At 34.5% G+C, this 17,192-nt stretch overlaps 3 protein-coding genes across 6 annotated transcripts; 1 reads left to right on the top strand and 2 right to left on the bottom strand.

Moving 5' to 3' along the window:
* Positions 1 to 262: 262 nt before the first annotated feature.
* LOC132140391 (sodium/potassium-transporting ATPase subunit gamma-like) lies at positions 263 to 1,932 on the bottom strand. The gene is made up of 6 exons (XM_059549180.1): positions 1,770 to 1,932; positions 1,360 to 1,395; positions 1,005 to 1,079; positions 833 to 869; positions 706 to 753; positions 263 to 426 (listed from the first exon to the last, which is right to left on the bottom strand). Exons 1-5 carry the CDS (start codon positions 1,777 to 1,779, stop codon positions 729 to 731), a joined length of 183 nt encoding a protein of 60 aa, XP_059405163.1. The 5' UTR covers positions 1,780 to 1,932; the 3' UTR covers positions 263 to 426; positions 706 to 728.
* On the bottom strand, positions 1,770 to 8,994 carry LOC132140390 (transmembrane protease serine 13-like). Of its 3 annotated transcripts, XR_009433790.1 has the most exons (14): positions 8,891 to 8,994; positions 6,634 to 6,781; positions 6,349 to 6,462; positions 6,029 to 6,154; positions 5,821 to 5,947; positions 5,376 to 5,471; positions 4,711 to 4,754; positions 4,456 to 4,615; positions 4,090 to 4,259; positions 3,815 to 3,913; positions 3,581 to 3,723; positions 3,296 to 3,448; positions 3,090 to 3,164; positions 1,770 to 1,917 (listed from the first exon to the last, which is right to left on the bottom strand). XR_009433790.1 is itself a non-coding variant. In XM_059549179.1 (13 exons), exons 1-13 carry the CDS (start codon positions 8,903 to 8,905, stop codon positions 3,150 to 3,152), a joined length of 1,410 nt encoding a protein of 469 aa, XP_059405162.1. In that variant the 5' UTR covers positions 8,906 to 8,994; the 3' UTR covers positions 1,770 to 3,149. The 3 variants fall into 3 exon arrangements, 2 of the variants coding, with proteins under 2 accessions (XP_059405162.1, XP_059405161.1); XM_059549179.1 differs by having other exon boundaries at positions 1,770 to 3,164; XM_059549178.1 differs by lacking the exon at positions 3,090 to 3,164.
* A 1,106-nt stretch (positions 8,995 to 10,100) lies between these two features.
* On the top strand, positions 10,101 to 14,986 carry LOC132141153 (transmembrane protease serine 4-like). 2 transcript variants are annotated; one of them, XM_059550434.1, is made up of 11 exons: positions 10,101 to 10,431; positions 10,575 to 10,727; positions 11,142 to 11,268; positions 11,445 to 11,561; positions 11,656 to 11,699; positions 12,122 to 12,284; positions 12,548 to 12,711; positions 13,980 to 14,069; positions 14,222 to 14,364; positions 14,490 to 14,639; positions 14,715 to 14,986. In XM_059550434.1, exons 1-11 carry the CDS (start codon positions 10,293 to 10,295, stop codon positions 14,724 to 14,726), a joined length of 1,302 nt encoding a protein of 433 aa, XP_059406417.1. In that variant the 5' UTR covers positions 10,101 to 10,292; the 3' UTR covers positions 14,727 to 14,986. The 2 variants fall into 2 exon arrangements, with proteins under 2 accessions (XP_059406417.1, XP_059406416.1); XM_059550433.1 differs by having other exon boundaries at positions 12,545 to 12,711.
* The last annotated feature ends 2,206 nt before the right edge of the window (positions 14,987 to 17,192 follow it).

Genomic DNA, 17,192 nt, shown 5'->3' with positions numbered 1-17,192 from the left:
CATTTGAATTTTCCCAAAGGTATTTAAAATACAAAATAGTATTTCAAATTCATGTATTTGAAATACTGCCCATCCCTGCAGGAAATCAGCATTTTAATAAGGTTGATACCTTAATGTATTTTGAAAATTCAAAAATACTCAGATTAAATATTTAAATGCCAAATACCAAATAATATTCTGTATTTCAAATACATGTATTTGAAATACTGGCCACCCCTGACTACAGTGTTCTTTAAAGTTGTAGTAAATTTCACAGAAATGATCATTGGAGTTTTATTGTATTGTGACAGTATACATAGAAGGAAATGAAAATGAACTATTTATCTGAAAAAAAAATAAAAATAAATCTTCACTGTACGTTGAGACCACAAGTGATTATGAAAAATGGTCATCCTCCTTGGTGAATTTACTGAGGTGTCTCTTTACCTGCAGAAAACAGAGAAAGAGAGCTGGAATTTGGTTATTGAATTAATTGGGATCTTTTCCATCAACATTCTGTTAATATACTTTTATGTGTTGTGAATCTGTAAAACATTCAGAGTTTATAAAACAATAAAGATAGACCATGACCTTTTAAAAGTCATTTAAAAAAAGCTTTCTTGACAGAAAGTCATGAAATTTATTTTTTAAAACATGATGTAATGCTTGCTAGGAATATGCCTGACAAAAGTGTAGCAATGTATGTTAATGCATATGCATGCTCACAGTGAAGGTTAATGAAGGAGAGGTCAAAGATCACCATTGTTTTCAAACCTACAGAGAAGACACACCAAGAGTTAAGAGAGGGAGTATGTGTGTGTCTTTTATTGTATAAATATTTTATATGCCTTACTTAGAAGACGCCTTGTTTCCACATTTGAGCTTTTTGCCTGCCAGAAAAGATAACGTTTGATTATACAAGGAAAAAAACGATGTGTGCATGCATTGCTGTGTTTGCTTGTATTTTTATTATAATGTATGCAGAAAGGACATGCTGTAGATTGCATGAACCTAGACATACTCACTGAATATGATAGCCATGCCCAAACAGAACAAAACAGCTGCAAAGATCAGCCCTCCTTTTCTGATAAACTCATAATCTTAAGCACACACAAAGATAGTTATAAACAAGATATCCACAAAAGTGTTTCTAAAAGATATTTTGCATTAATAGTTGTAGAGCACAACTTTAGCTTCTGTTTACTGGCTGTTAAGAGCAGGACTGTTACTTAGTTTGACTCTTGAGATATATAAAATAAGATACAATCATTTGTCCTACATTCATACTCACAAAATACACATTTTTTAAATGAGTTTATGATCATTTCACAGCCCTGTCAGTTTAATAAAGGGGTTTAATTAACCATGAGACATTCTTACCATAGGTGAAATCAGCATCTGAATACTCAGGTTTTTCTTAAAAGAGAACACACAAGGATATGTTAACTTTAGTGTAAATATTATTTCTACTTTGTCTAATACATGTCTAAATTTGTTAAATGGATAGTTGCCCCGAAAATCAACCAAAACATTGTTTTTTCTAACAATTTTAAAAATATCTCATTTTACATTCTGCAGAAAAAAGTAAGTCATACAAGTTTGTAAGAACATAAGGGTGTGTGAAAGAAAATTTGCGGTATATGATATGTTTTTTTAAAGACATAAGGGTGTGTGAAAGAAAATTTGTGGTATATGATGTTTTTTAAAGACATACTTAAAGGTTTAGTGCCTATACAGTCAGGTTTTTTAGGTTTGTTAACATTATATAAAGTTCGTTGAATCAAACTTACCCACTCCCATCGTTAGCAGTGTTGCAGGACCTCAAAGCTTTCAAGGTTGATAATAGCAGAACTGTGATATGCGTGCGAGGGTGTAAGTCAAAGAGGAGTTTGAATGTTTGCAGGGAGCTCCTTAAACTCTCTGATGGTGGAACTGTAACTGGTGGAGCGAATGACAAATCAGTGACAACTACAGGGAGGAGAGAAAGTGTGTGTGTTTCGTATATAACGACCTTCAAACCCTTCGCTCTGACACGTCTTATCCAGTAAACCTTAAAACATGCACATAAACACAAGCCTTTGGGACATTTCTTAATATCTAACCATTGAGCAGTGCTGAATGTGCCCTTGCAATAAGATGACAAGGTCATTAAAGCTCATTGAGAAACAAGACCAGACTAGAGATTTAAAATTTGAAGGCCAGATAATCTGATATAAGATAAATAAATAACTCATGATGTAAAATACAAAAATTATATACACACATTGTGAAATGTACACTTTTTGTAATGTTAATACATTTTAAATGATGTTAATAAATTACATTGAGACTGTTCGTTTATCTGTTAGTTCTATTTCATTGGGTAGTTAAAAATTAATCTGTCATATTCTAAAGAACACATAAAAAAGTATAGAACAAATACATAACTAAACACTTTAGTTTCATGTGGTTGTATTTGTAAATCTAACAGATTGCTTCAGTAGTTTTTTTCTTGTTTTCAAATCAGAACAATCAGAAGTGAGTTTGCTCTCTCTTTCATAATAAATCTAGCAGCATGTAAAAATAAAAATGACCAAGTGTATTCTTTCTAAAGTTTATGATTATGACTAAGAAAAAGATCCCGCCAGCTTTCACCTTTTAGACGGAAAAGAAGTTGTCTTCATGAACAGAAATACAGTATTATTTTTCATCAAAAATCTAAAATAATAAAACCATTTCTGCCTGCTGATTTATTTTCAGAGTGAAAGGGATTTCAGTTCATGCTGCTCCACTGTATTCTTTTTACATTGTATTACTTTACATGTTACATGTATTGCTAAGAAATAGTAGTTCTTCCTCTATAGTAGTTCTGCTACATATAATACACAATAATGTAGTGCAGAACTGGACAGTTTAAATGTCCTGGCATTTTCTACAAGATTCAGTAATGTAATCCATGTTTTTATTGAAGAACATTAGTATTCCCAAAATAAAAGATTTTACAGACACATTTACATCATCCTTATTTAAATAATGAATTCAAAATTTTACATAAATCTAACATTTACTGCAAAAGTGCATCTCATGGTGTGCTCTGTCATTTTAAAAATTGAGAAATCTTATTTCATTACATAAACATTTTACACAACAGAGAAAAATGTCAAGATTTGTTCTTCATTGTTGTTAGTAGGTCATGGTCGCTCTAGCTGTAATTGAAAAAAACAGAGCCAGAAAGACACAAGGATAGAAAAAAGAGAATGGTAAGAGACTGTTTGTATAAGTATGTTAACTCATGACAAACAATATTATGTGTGTTTTCATGTAAAAATGCGTTTACCTGCATCTTGCCATATATCCACATTAAAAGTTGCCCTACGTCACTGTAGACCCCTGGACGGTTTGGCTTTCCACAGCCATCTCCCCAGCTTGTTACGCCTGTGAGATACCATTTGTCATCAACTTTACACACCAGTGGACCTCCACTGTCCCCCTGGAGAGAAAGGTAGATGGAAAAAGAAAAAATAACACTGAATGAACTAAGTACAAAGTTCAAACTGCATTATAATATTGTACCAAAAGGTGGCAGCATTTGTAAGCTTTTGAATATGAGAACATGTCTAACCTGACAGGAGTCTCTCTCTCCCCTAAGATCTCCTGCACACTGCATATTCTCAGTGATACGGCCGCCGTAAACAGTAAATGAGTTACACACAGCTGAGTCTATCAGGTTTACGGCAACCTCCATCAAAAGAGTGGAAATGCTATCTGCAAACCCACATGTAAAGGCCAGCATTATTAATCAATACATTCAAACTCAACAAAATACATGGGCTTACATATACTGTACATTACATACCAGCCCCTTGCTTGGTAACTCCGAAACCTGTGGTCCAGCACTGTTTGGCAGCAGGAAACGTCTGGCCAAACACAGGCAGGCAGACAGGCTGTATATTACCTTTTAACAGAATGAACAAAACGTGTCAGCAGTCAGAAGTGCCTCTTTGATTTATATATTTATGGTATACTGTAATTTAGACAGTGCTGTGTATGGTTAATAGCTAAGGTTATGTTAGTTAAACTATGATTTGCATAAATGTTTATGTATTATACATCAAATGAGTAAAAACTTACTGGCAGGTTTACTAAGTTTTAGTAAGGCAATATCATAGTTTTTTGTCGCTGGGTCATAATTCTCATGTAAAATGATTTGCTTTACATTATATGGGCTGGTAAGCTGGAGCTGGGACACCAAACCAATATACACTCTCCAGTTACTAGGCAACTGTGAGCCCGGTGTTCCTCTAAGAAAGGGAGAAAAAAGCGAAGTCATTCATCTATTCGTCCATAGTGCATAGTGCATACTGCATATTGTTTGCTAATGTATTCATTAAACATTCATTAAATTCATGATTATATTTAGGATTACCGGCCATGATATTGTTTCCAACATACTGTATAGTCTAGTCATCAAATCTGTCTAATGTAATGTATACTGACTTGGGAAAACAGTGAGCAGCGGTAATGATGAAATCTGGAGCCACCAGAGTTCCTCCACATGAGTGAGACCCTTGGAAATGCAAACTGGCCTGCCATGGCCACTGACCATCAGCAGCCACACTTCCCCCTATGATCCTCGATCCTGGTGGCTTTCCACACTCTAAACAGAGAAAGAATAGGGGGGAAAGTAAGAGAGTGTTTAGACTTAGCAATATCACGCAGCAATAACATGTATCAACAGTGTAAGGTACTCACTGCTGCACTGCAGGGACACTGTCTGCTGACCAGGACAGGATGTACTAAAATTAAAACAACATTGTTACACACGATAGAGACCAAGAGTGTTTTCTGTCTTCATGTTTCTTCACACCTTTCTGCATCTAAATGTATCATTATTCATGTTCATAGTCATTGTCATGTCCACAGTGATCTTTTTTTTTTACTTTTAAAAATATTTAAATGAATAGAAAATGAAATATTTGATCACCGTTTTAAATTGAATTTAATAGTTTACTGTTTACACTGACAAGATGTATGTTGCAACACAATTAACTGACAATTTGTAAAAAATGTTTAGTTTATATGAATTTGAATTTTTAATATGTATAATTTAGTTTAAATTAATTTGTACGATCCTTGTATGTTTGTTTTACCTTTTTTTGTACAATCTACTTACTGTATGCCCAAATGATGGTCATGTTTAGCTGCAGACCTTCACGCATTTTGCATTTTGTAAGGCCACAGAATTATGCATTTAGCATAATAAAATTACTTTAGCTACACATCCACTGATTGCTATAGTTACATCTGCTTCAGTTTTTTTTGTGTGTGTGTGTGTAGGTTAAATTATTAATATTTGTTTATTTGTTTATTTTTTTGCTGTTTTTCAGCAGCAAATTTTACACATTTTTGGTTTTTACCTTGTTTTAATGCTTGCCTGGATAGTGTTTGTAAACTGACTGTTCAAACTTTGAAAGGCGGATGAACTGGTATTCAAGACACCAACTTCATAACTCCTGTAAAACACACAAACCGGAACACACATGAATACATTTCATACAGATGTTCTTAATATTGTTTGTTTGCTTGTGAGTCAATGCCATGATAACCTTTATGGCTACCTTTTCTTTTTTGTAAAAAACATTTTAAAAGTGCAATAAATAGTAATAATAATAATAATAATTTTATTTTCATAAAATCTCCTAAACCAAGTAATTTCTAAAATGAATGTTTAGTAAAAAAATAAATTAAAAAGTATTTTAAAAGTTGTGTTTAATATGTGCTTCTGTGTCTCAGATTACAAGAATTATGGGTTTGTGTTTGTTTGTTTGTGTGTGTGTGTGTGTGTGTGTAGATTATACTTACTCTCTGAAGCCAAGCTGTTGGCAGGTTTGATCTGCTTTGTTTTTTTCCCAGCCCTCTGCACAGACTGGGAGGAAGCTTTTGGTCTTAGAAGTCATGACCTGCAATTCATTTGCTGTACCAAACCGCACTATAGAAACATTAAAGTCAAATCAGTATATGATTTCCAACTGAAAAGAGATTTCATTGTTGATATGTGATTGACACTGACCACAGCGAGATTCATCACTGCCTTGAGAACAATCTCTATTTCCATCACAGTTGACTGATGAAGGAGGGCACGTATCTGTCTCCATTTCTTTCTCCGTGGGAGCCCGCAGTAAAGGCCCATAGCGCACTGTGCAGGAGTCAAAAATAGAGTTAAAAATGTACCTGTGAAAAGTTACTCTTCATGGAGGCTGCACCAAATGACACATGCAAATTTAGTAATAGTAAACACAACCCAAAATACAGTATTTAATGTCTGATTAAAAGTAGTAGACAGAACAGCACACATGTCAATAAATATAATTACATATGAAATATGCTCACCTCCTATCCAGATGGCAATTACAACTAGCACAACTATAACAGCAGTCCCACTCGACCCTCCATAGCAATACCTTTTGTTCCTGTGTAAGGGAGCTTGACCTCTCTGTGTTGGGACTGCAGAAAGAAAACAACAGTAGCTATTGACACAAAAACATAAATGCTAATTAATTAATTAATACAGATACAAAGATTTTAATGATTTAATTATGGTCCCTCAAATTATTTAAATGACCATGTTTTTAGGACCTATGTGTGTATAGGTAGTGTATGCTATTAAAATATTACTTGTCTGTACTGCACTAGGAGCAGGTGTTTGATGTATTGGCTGTGGTATGTAGTACGGCTGGACTTGATTGGCTGACAATGTCTGAAGATATGAAGGTGGAGGCTTGTTGTGATTCACCACAGAATCATATGAGGGAGGAGACTCAGTCTGTATTCATAAAATAAATGCTAGATGTTTATAAATCTATATTTCTATAAACACTGTTCACTCTCATCTGTCTACAAATTAAACATAGCTACTGTCAATCAGAGTTCAAATGAGGTCTGATATCCAAACCCAGCATAATGCAGTGGAGTTGCTTTTCTGTTCAACAAGGACAGAATTTCTTATCCATTTCGAAATCATCCACAGAGCAGACATAACTCCATAACAGTAGTCAAACCTGTTCATTAGAAAGGGGTGTCCCATTACTTTTGTCAATGTATTGTATATTCATTCATATACATTTCTCTCTCACTATAATACAATTACCTCCTCACCATCAGCGGGCACAGTTAATTATTCTGATCTTTCAAATAAATTCTTCCAACAATGACAAAATTTTATAACCTTATTCAAGAATTGTAATCCAAAAAATTTGGTACATTCGAATGTGTCTTTGGAACAAATCTGGATGGGGGTGAGGGGTGGGGGGGCATGTGAGACACAAACCTGCTATTACACATCAGTCTATAGCACACTGTTGCGCAAGTAACAGGTGAAGGAAATTCCCTTTACTTAGTCCTGCCTGACCAAATATGTGATCCAATGAACCTCCTTTTCCATATTCAAATATGAAAACATATACAGTTATAAAATATATACATTATAAAGACATAAGTAAGATGTTGCATGGAGTTAACAGAGCAATTCAGACATCTTAGCCACTTAAATGCATTATATAGGTGCGTGTGTTTGTCTTGAATTTGTTGTAGCCTTTCATAACGAAGCAATTTTTTAAATATATATTATATCACCCATTAATCATTAACCGGTTTTCTAACAGGTGTGTACACTACACACAAAAGAAGCGTAGGACTACATTTATTTTGGTTTCCTTGTATACCAGATCACCTCCCCTTGTAAAAAAGTAATATAGTTAAAATACATTTATTTTATTCTAAATTTAGTTCAAATCTATTAAAATATTTACTGAAATGTTGCTTGAGACCGAACTGATTTAAAAATTATAATTACAATTTATTTGGAGTACTACTTATTCTTAAAATTAAGCCTAAAATGTGTTTAATGTCACTATTGATGAGGATTGTATGATCTTTGAACAATATCAGTTTTTAAATGCCTGACATTTACAGTGTACCTAGAGTAGACTTGTAATAGGTCCACTTTAGCACAATCAAATATACTTCAGTATATCTTTAGTTGGACTTCAGCAATACTTCCATACAATTAAAGTGCAAAAATAAAAAAAAGTACAGAATTAGACATTAAGTATACCAGTTAAGTATAACAGCAATACAACTGCAATACATTTTTATTAAGCAAATAAATATGTAAATCTATTTGTAGTATACTTAGCAAGAAATAAAAGTATTTTTTATATACATTTTAGTATAATAATAAAATTTTTCACTAGTGTAGTGTCTAATATACTAGACAATTTTTTTTGTTGTTGTTTGTTTTTTGCCATGCATAGTGTACTGAACCCAACAGGATGTAAGTTACAGTGACAGGGATTTATTGTAAGTCTAAACAAATCCAGATGGTTTAAGTGGTTTAGATTTTCTCCATATTTAGATTTCACAAAAATCACGTTTGTAATAATTATCAATGACCAATGTCCGATAAATAACACTGTGTTTTTGGCATGTTCAGATCTTCTCTCTGACAGCATCCGGTTGAAACATGCTCTATATATTTCCCACAGTGAATCATTCACTCACTCACATGTAATATGTCTAATTTTTATAATTCTGTTACTTTTTTTTTATTTTTATAACCAAACGGTTACTAATACTATTAAAATATTCTACCTTAGAAAGTTAGAATGTATATGTGTTAATAATTATTACAGGTAACTAAGGTAACTAGGACACAATACCAAGACAACTGTAATGTTACACACAAGCTGATGAGAAAGAAATTATGCTAACACATTCACAATTATATATTAACAAAATCACAAAACAAGAGTTGTATCAAAACTAGCCACAAAAAGAACTGATCACACACTTGAAATACAAGAAATACCTATAATTGTTCTATATATCTATGTTTGTTTAGAGAACATTTTGTTGGGTATTAAAGTGTTCAAACCTGTCTGTGCTCCATTGATGAGTATCCGTTTAAAGAGATAAGGAAGACTCTACCTGTAACCCTAAGCTATGTATTTCTTTTCTGTCATGCACCTGTTAGTGGCACAGTACAACTATATCACCCTGTAGTTACTCATTTCTCCCTCTCTCTCTCTCTTTCACCTGTTTAACTGGTTTAACAGGCAACCTTTTTAAAATTTTCTTAACAACATGTCAATAGAAACACTGCAGTTCAGATACACAAACAGAGAACTGAATTTTCCATCACAACAGAAATTGAGAAATTGATGCCATCCGTCATTCTCTATCACACAAATATGTTTACACACAGATCACATTTCACACAATATCCCACACAATTTAAGAATAATGGCAAGATAGTCTGAGTGTTGAATATATTAAGACTGCCAGTACAAACATCAGTTATCACATTAACACATTTCACAGACAAAACACAGTCACGTTTATAAATCGTGTCTCATATTTCTAATACAAAACTGCCAAATGTGCATCAGGTATAGATGTGTCTGAGATATTTAAAAACCCGGGTATTTTGCATGTCATAATTTTTATTCGGCAAGGTGTGTCTTTCAGACGACAAAAAATTAGCAATGCAAGGCAGGTTTATTTATATAGTACATTTCACACACAATGGTAATTTAATGTGCTTTACATAAAAGAATCACAACAATAAAACAAGGAATGTAAAAACTTTGAAAATGATTAAAACAAATGAATTTAAAAATGATTAAAAATTATTACATAAAATATAGTGCAATCAGTTCGGACAATGCACAGTGCTCATTCAATAAATGCACAGCTAAAAAAATGAGTTTTGAGTCTGCATTTAAATGTGATTAATGTTTAGCACATCTGATCAACTGAAGAGCAATTAAAACCAACTCCTGTTCTAAATTCTTCTGCTGTACTTATTTAAGGTATTTTAAGGTATCATCTTCATGTTAATTAAGCTATCAGATCTTAATATTATATAAATTACATTTAAACTGAATATTAAATCAATTGCTGAATTCAGAATGCCATTGGCATATATAGCATAGGCTACTACTCAAATGTGGCAGAACTAGTAAGCTGTTTTGTGAACTAGAGTTGCTGTTCTGAATTCAGCCAGTCTCATCAAACCCTGCCATCAACTGATTAGTTAACACAGATCAGCTGAGTGAAGGTGATAACTAGGGAGTCCCTAAACACTGCTTAGTGTCTAGTGAGCTGTTAGTCTTTCATATGATGAGAATCCCTTGTGAGATTCACTAATTAGATCTATGAGAAAATACTACCAGTCACACCTACAAACCTATTTAGAATATATTTAGCCATACAACCAGTAAAATCCACTGTTTTGGCTAGATTTCTTTCTATTGGTTGTTTTTCTTTGGTTTCTCATGGCCCTAAGGCTAAAGCGAAGACGAGAACTGAGCAGACTGAGGACTGAGGAGAGCAGAGCACGCTGGAGATCGACTGTTATCACCGTGTGCTGTGTGCTAGTCATACTAGCGACCTTGATAGTTGGGTTATATTTTAGTAAGTACCTATTGCCATGCCATCTTTATTTTTCTTCATTGTAATGCTTATCACTATATGACAATCATTTGATCACTTTGACCACTTAATATAAAACATTCTCTCTGAAAATGATCTTTGTTGTTTGATTGTATTCTTTCCAGCCGTCAAGATCGTGAATAGCAAGTTTTTCTTCTGCTCTGGCTCACTGAGGTTCATCTCAATAGAAAAGGCATGTGATGGAAAGGCTAACTGTGCAGGCGGTGAGGATGAAATCACATGTGTATCCAAACTGCGGACCACTGACACGTATCCAGGTGATTATGCACACTCACAATCTTAAAAATAAAGGTTCCTATAAATAATATATATATATATATATATATATATATTTATATAAAATGCAATAGAACCTCAGAGGGTTCCATAAAGAACCTTAAAATCTGTAGTTATTAAAATTAAAAAAAAAATTTCTTATAAATTTCTAATGTGATAAAAATATAAAGAATATAATTTATGGAAGAATGTATTGAACCTTTTTCCAATGTGCAGAACCTTTTGTGAAATGGTAGGGTGCCACTGATGTTTAAGGTTCTACATGGAACCAGAGATGTCAGTAAAGAACCTTTTATTAATAACACCACTTTTGAGAAACTTTAACTGTCCCCTGCCTTGCTTTACTAAAGATGAATTTGTAGGCAAACGTGATTCATCTATGTTTACTGATGTAGTGAGGCTGATGGGGGACAGACTGGTCCTGCAGGTATTCATTAATGAGGGAGGATGGAGAACAGTGTGTGCTGATAACTGGAGGACAAAGCACACACGGTTAGCCTGTCAACAACTGGGCTATACAGTGTAAGCAGAGCGCACACATGGCACAATGGCTTAAAACCAATGACCATTAGTAAACTAAGCTGTAAAACCACATGTTAGTGCTGTCATATTGCAACATTTAAGAAATATGATCATCTCATTAATTGCAGTATAAATCGTTTACTTAAAGTGTTTATTCAGGAAATATTCCACTACAGGAGTCCACGAAGTACACGAGTCCCGGTAAAGAGTCTGCTCTTCAACCCTCAAGATGCATTTGCTACAGTCAGCAAAAATTCCACACACTCTGACATCCAGAGTTTCCTCTTAGTCAGGTGAGATACACTTGCTATGAGGTCATTTGTGATATCTCTGCTTAAAATAATCATTGTCATTTAAATATGGAAATAATGATGTGCTCTCACACAGTGACAGATGTTTATCTGGCTCCGTGGTGTCTGTGTCCTGCTCAGGTAAAACTGTTGAGATGGGTGGGTGTGTGTGTGTGTGGATCAGGTTATGCATTGTTTTTGGCTTCCTTTGCATTCGTGGGATTTGAATTTAATTGGCCACAGCACACACACAATTGGACAGCATGACAGGAAGGGAAATTTATTGAATTGCAGTTGAAAGACATTTAAACACTGTGGCAAATTATGCATGTTCAACAATGGTCCTTCTAGCTGTACATAAAGCTAATAAAATGAATAGCTTTTTTCGACATTTTTAATTTTTGAAATAAGTTAAATCAATTGAAATTGTTTCAATTAATTTTTAATTCTACTTCAAATCTGAATGTCTATTTTTTTTTTTTTTTTTTGGAATTAGGAAGCATTCTAATATCTTGTTTGTTCAGGTCTCTGATTATTATAAACATCCCCCTGTGTTAATCCAGACTGTGGAGAAGTGGTGGGAGAGGACCGTATTGTTGGTGGGGTGGACACAGCAGTCGAACACTGGCCGTGGCAGGTTAGTCTTCAGTGGAACCAGCAGCATGTCTGTGGAGGAGCATTACTGTCCAAGCGCTGGGTCATATCAGCTGCTCACTGTTTCACAGGGTAAGTCATTCACAAATGTGTTTTAGAACAGAATTTGTCAAAAGCATTTTGATTTTATTCAGATTTTCCCATAAAGAAGTCAGTTGACTAATGATATGTCTTAAATAGTTAACCTAAACCAGTTGTTTTTAAATAAAAATTATTCTCTTTACATTAAGAAAACACATTTTTACTTGTTTACATTTGACTATAGGTTAGTTGGTCCACTTAGTTGTTGTTTAGTAACCTGCTGCATCACTTTCTCACACACAAACTCTTAGCAGGACACGAGAGCTGAGTCGATGGACTGTGGTGTTGGGTCAGACCAAAGTGTTGGGATCCAGGGGTGTCAGTGTCGATATGATTGTTGTCCACAATAACTACAGTCACTTGAGTAATGACTTTGACATCGCCATGTTAAAACTCACTTGGCCTGTCACTGTTGGAGGTACAGTACTTCATTAATCCATTCTGATATACTGCTTTCTTATATCAGAGATTTAAAATGAGACTAAATTATTATATGAGACAAAGTTGCTTGAGTCCCACTACTAACTAAATTTTCCCTCCTTTGCTGCTAGCTTGACATCTTAAGATACGATGTTTTTAACCCTTTTTAACAACAAGAGAACTCCCATTAAAAAAAAGTTTTACTCACTATCACGTTGAACCACACCTGTAGGTTGCTCCATGTGGCTCACCCCACCCCACCAAAAATGGCAGTTAATTATGGTTCATAGACCGCTCCAAAAACCCAAAAAAAATAAAAGTTGACCAGAACGCATAACACACACAACCTAGAACATGAACAAGGATCACTTTGTATGTTTTGGTAATTTTTTACTTAATTCCTAATTAAATTAGAGTAATTACATCCAAGTACTCGAAACCAGTAAGGTCAGTAGTTAAAGGGATACTCCACCCTAAAATGAACATTTTGTCATTAATCACTTACCCCCATATTGTTTCAAACCCGTTAAAGGTCAGTTCGTCTTCGGAACACAATTTAAGATATTTTGGATAAAATCCTGGAGGCTTGAGACTGTCCCATAAACTGCCAAGTAAATAACAGTGTCAAGGTCCATCAAAGGTATGACAAGTCGTCTTCAGAATACTCCATCTGCCATCAGACGTGCAATCTGGGTTATATGACCTGACAAGAACACTTTTTGTAAGCAAAGAAAAGTAAGCTCTTCTGTCCTTTGTGCCACAAGGATGTGCTGTTTCTAAGTGCATTTCGCTTTGATTTGAAATAAAACAGCGCACCCTTGTAGTGCGGAGGACAGAAGAGCTTACGCAGCACGGTGATACAAAGTGACACAAAGGAGACCGTTGACAAATGAATTATTAAAGTCATTATTTTTGTTATCTTCACTTACAAAAAGTGTTCCAGTCGCTTCATATAAACCAGACTGCACAGATGGAGTATTCTGATGATGACTTTTCATACCTTTTTTGGACCTTGACACTGTTATTTACTTGGCAGGACAGTCTCAAGCTTCCAGGTTTTTATTGACAATATCTTAAATTGTGTTCCAAAGACAAACGGAGCTTTTACGATTTTGGAACGACATTTGGGTAAGTGATTGACAATTTTCATTTTGGGATGGAATAACCCTTAGAGTAGTAAAGTCAGTGGTTTGTGACGTTTATCATAAAACAAAAGGCCCAAATAAATGTCACTGGCTAAAGGTCTCATTTTCTCTATATCCTTAGACTCAATTTTGCCAGTTTGTTTACCCCCACACCAGCTGTCTGTGAAGGAGATGCTTGTGGTGACTGGGTGGGGATTGCTCAAGGAGAAAGGTAAGAGTCTCTAACTCTAAGGGAGTGGAAACCCTAAGGGAGGACTGAGACCTTATACCCATTTGAAATCAGAAATTCACCTTTTGTTTAGTTTCTCACACATTTTCTATATTGTTTTGTCTCTGGCATTTCCTCATTCTCATTTTACACAGGTGAGCTTCCCTCTGTGCTGCAGAAAGCTTTGGTGCCCCTGATTGACAGATCAGAGTGTTCCAAGCCCTCTGTTTACGGTTCCGCAATAACTCCCAGAATGCTTTGTGCAGGATTCCTCAAAGGAAACATAGATGCTTGTCAGGTTACAACAAATGAAAAATCTATTAGAGGCTCCCCTTCAGAGGAGATGTATATCATTGTCTTTGTATCCAGAAGAAAGCTGTTTCCAAATATTATTGTCACTTTAAAGTATTCTCTCTTTTCCAGGGGGACAGTGGGGGTCCGCTAGTGTACCTTTCATCTCGTTGGCAGTTGATGGGTATAGTGAGTTGGGGAGTGGGCTGTGCACGGGAGGGAAAACCTGGAGTTTACACTGATGTTAGTCAACTTCTCAACTGGATCTACACTGTAATGGAGGTATGTTTCACATGTTTGTGCACATTAATATACAAGAAAGGAAAATATATTTCCATATTGAATGTCATGTTTCAGAGATGGCCATGACAAGGTGAACCATGGACGCATAAATTCCTGCTTTCGTGACATAGGAGGAAAGACAAATCTCAGACGAGAACAGAAATCTTGAATCTAGATATTGTTCAATTTTATAATTATTTCGACATAAGTATTATGTAAAAAACATCATGCTTTTTTTGGTCTCACTGTTCACATTTCCTGTAAATCTACTGTTCATTGTACAGCTGTACTTTGTTTTAATTTTTTTTCCTGACCAAAAGCAAAAAATAAATAAAATAATAAAGCTCTTCCTTCTTGCAATTAATAATCCAGCACCCATAACCTTTGTTTTATCTAAAACATTTTATTTCGGTTGCTTCTTCTTATAAAGAAATATAATATGCATGACTGTGCAGTCCAATGAGGAGTAACAGGCCTGCACACTGGCTTAAGGAAACAATGGGATCAAGAATTTGGGATTATGGGCTGAGTGGAGCATGTATGATACAGCATGTGTTTTACATTCAGTTTTACACTGACTGATGTCAAACAATGAGCTGAGATCGACTATCAGGTTGGTGTTCCGAATTCCAAGTTTATGATTTTCCAAACTTTTACTCCTTAGGCAGTGTTCCTTTTGACTCTGTGGACTTTTGAGTCCTTGAGGCCTCTATTCCCCTTGGTCTTACATTTTTTGTCTCAACATCTGGTGTAGCTCAGTCTTCATAAAGCATCTGAATGTATCGGATTCAGTAAAAAAAAAAAACAATTACCAATTTGGGTTTTTCCAATTAAAGATATTTCCTCATTCATCCGAGTGATTTAAATGATAACCTGAAAGAAACTGAAGAAAATAAAACCAGCCATACACCTTTTAATTGGTTTCTACCACATCCTCTGTTATTGCATTTTCTCAAGTGATTTCCTCATTAAGGTTTTCAACAAAGCTTCATACACATTTTTAGAATCACAGGTTGTGTGAACAGACATGCACAATATCACGATATGGCAGCATGAAATTTTTTTTTTTTTTTTTTTGAGGTCTCCGAGAGAAATTTGCTTTACATTTCCAATGTCAAAAGATTAACAGAGAAATACTTTTTAGGCAAAACATTCACTTCACATGATGGTGGGAACTTCCCCTTTGCATTCACTCCTAATGTCTGTGGTATGGTTGAAAACTGTGTGTTTATCACAATTAGGCCATGACTACTGCCAAGCCAGAAAAATAAATAATGCAACCAAAACTGATGTTGTTAATTAAATAGTGCATTAATAGAGGGAAGACTGTAAGGAAAACATTAATTAAAAACGCAATATCAAACTCTTTCACTGAGCGACCTGAGAAAACCTCAACTTTTCCAACATTTCAAAAAACATTAAATGCAGAAATATTAAATGCAAGTTCAGCACAATGATATGATGAAAATGTTTGAATCAGAGGTAGTACAAGTGCTTTGGAAATGTATGAATGTACCTTTCCAATATTTCTCCTATTAAAAGAAGCTAAAGAGCCCTCTAAACGTGTATTGCTTTACTAACCTGTGTGCCATAAGATCATATATAAAAAAGAAAAAAGAATCTGAGGGTCAATAACATTATCACAACTGTTTGTTAAAGTAACCTTTTAACAAACAGAATAATCATTTAAGCTACTCCCCTTTTTTACAATGTTAAATATAAGATACTGTTTCCAAATGAAATTGCTGTTTCAATCGACATTTAGTGATGTTACATAGGGGTATGAGAGGACAGCTACTAGATTTTTGTTCAAGTCCAAATATAATATCTATTGACCAGACTTCTCCTTTTGTGCTCTATAGCTAGATTATTCATCTAGAGTTAACTCCTTTTGGCACTGAAGACAAGCTGCTTTTTCAAGGAAGACTTTCATGACCAACATCACCCAAGTGAGCTCTCTACAGCAGATCAATAGAGGTTTCAATATTTACTTTCTATTAACTTTATTGAAATATATCTCACTAAGTAATATATAACTAAAAGAAATAACATATCTTTTCAAATGACGGGATAATCATTTAGAGTTTTGTACAGCACCTCTGTATTTTAATAACTAAAAGAAATAACTTGCTTGACATCAGTCCCTTCTCTTGTCTCCACTGAATTCCCTGAATCCTTCAAGTGAAAGTTTGAAATGCTTATTAGCTAAACTTCTGAAAATCTGTGAGACTACATTCAGTCATGTCTCGATTATTAAATCAATATTTACATCATATATATGGTTTCACTTAGTTGTTTTGCATGACTGTATGATGAGGAGTTTATTGCCTTTAAATATTGCATTTTCATTATGTCAGGGTGAGTGGCATGGTTTTCAGGTCACAGTATGTCTGTTTGCATCAAAAGGTTATATTATGTTGTTTTTATTTTATTTTTTTCCGTTATGGTATTCATATTTTGTTAAGTGCGGGAATTCACCAAGCTATTTTTAGTTTCAAAGCTAATGATAATTTATGTTCAGTATGTGACAATTTTGTTTCAATATTTCAATAA

Source organism: Carassius carassius, chromosome 5 (assembly GCF_963082965.1).
Source record: "Carassius carassius chromosome 5, fCarCar2.1, whole genome shotgun sequence".
In the NCBI taxonomy this organism is placed as follows: Eukaryota; Metazoa; Chordata; class Actinopteri; order Cypriniformes; family Cyprinidae; genus Carassius; species Carassius carassius.
The sequence above is the reverse complement of the archived record's forward strand: the minus strand, read 5'-3'. Positions and strand labels throughout refer to the sequence as shown.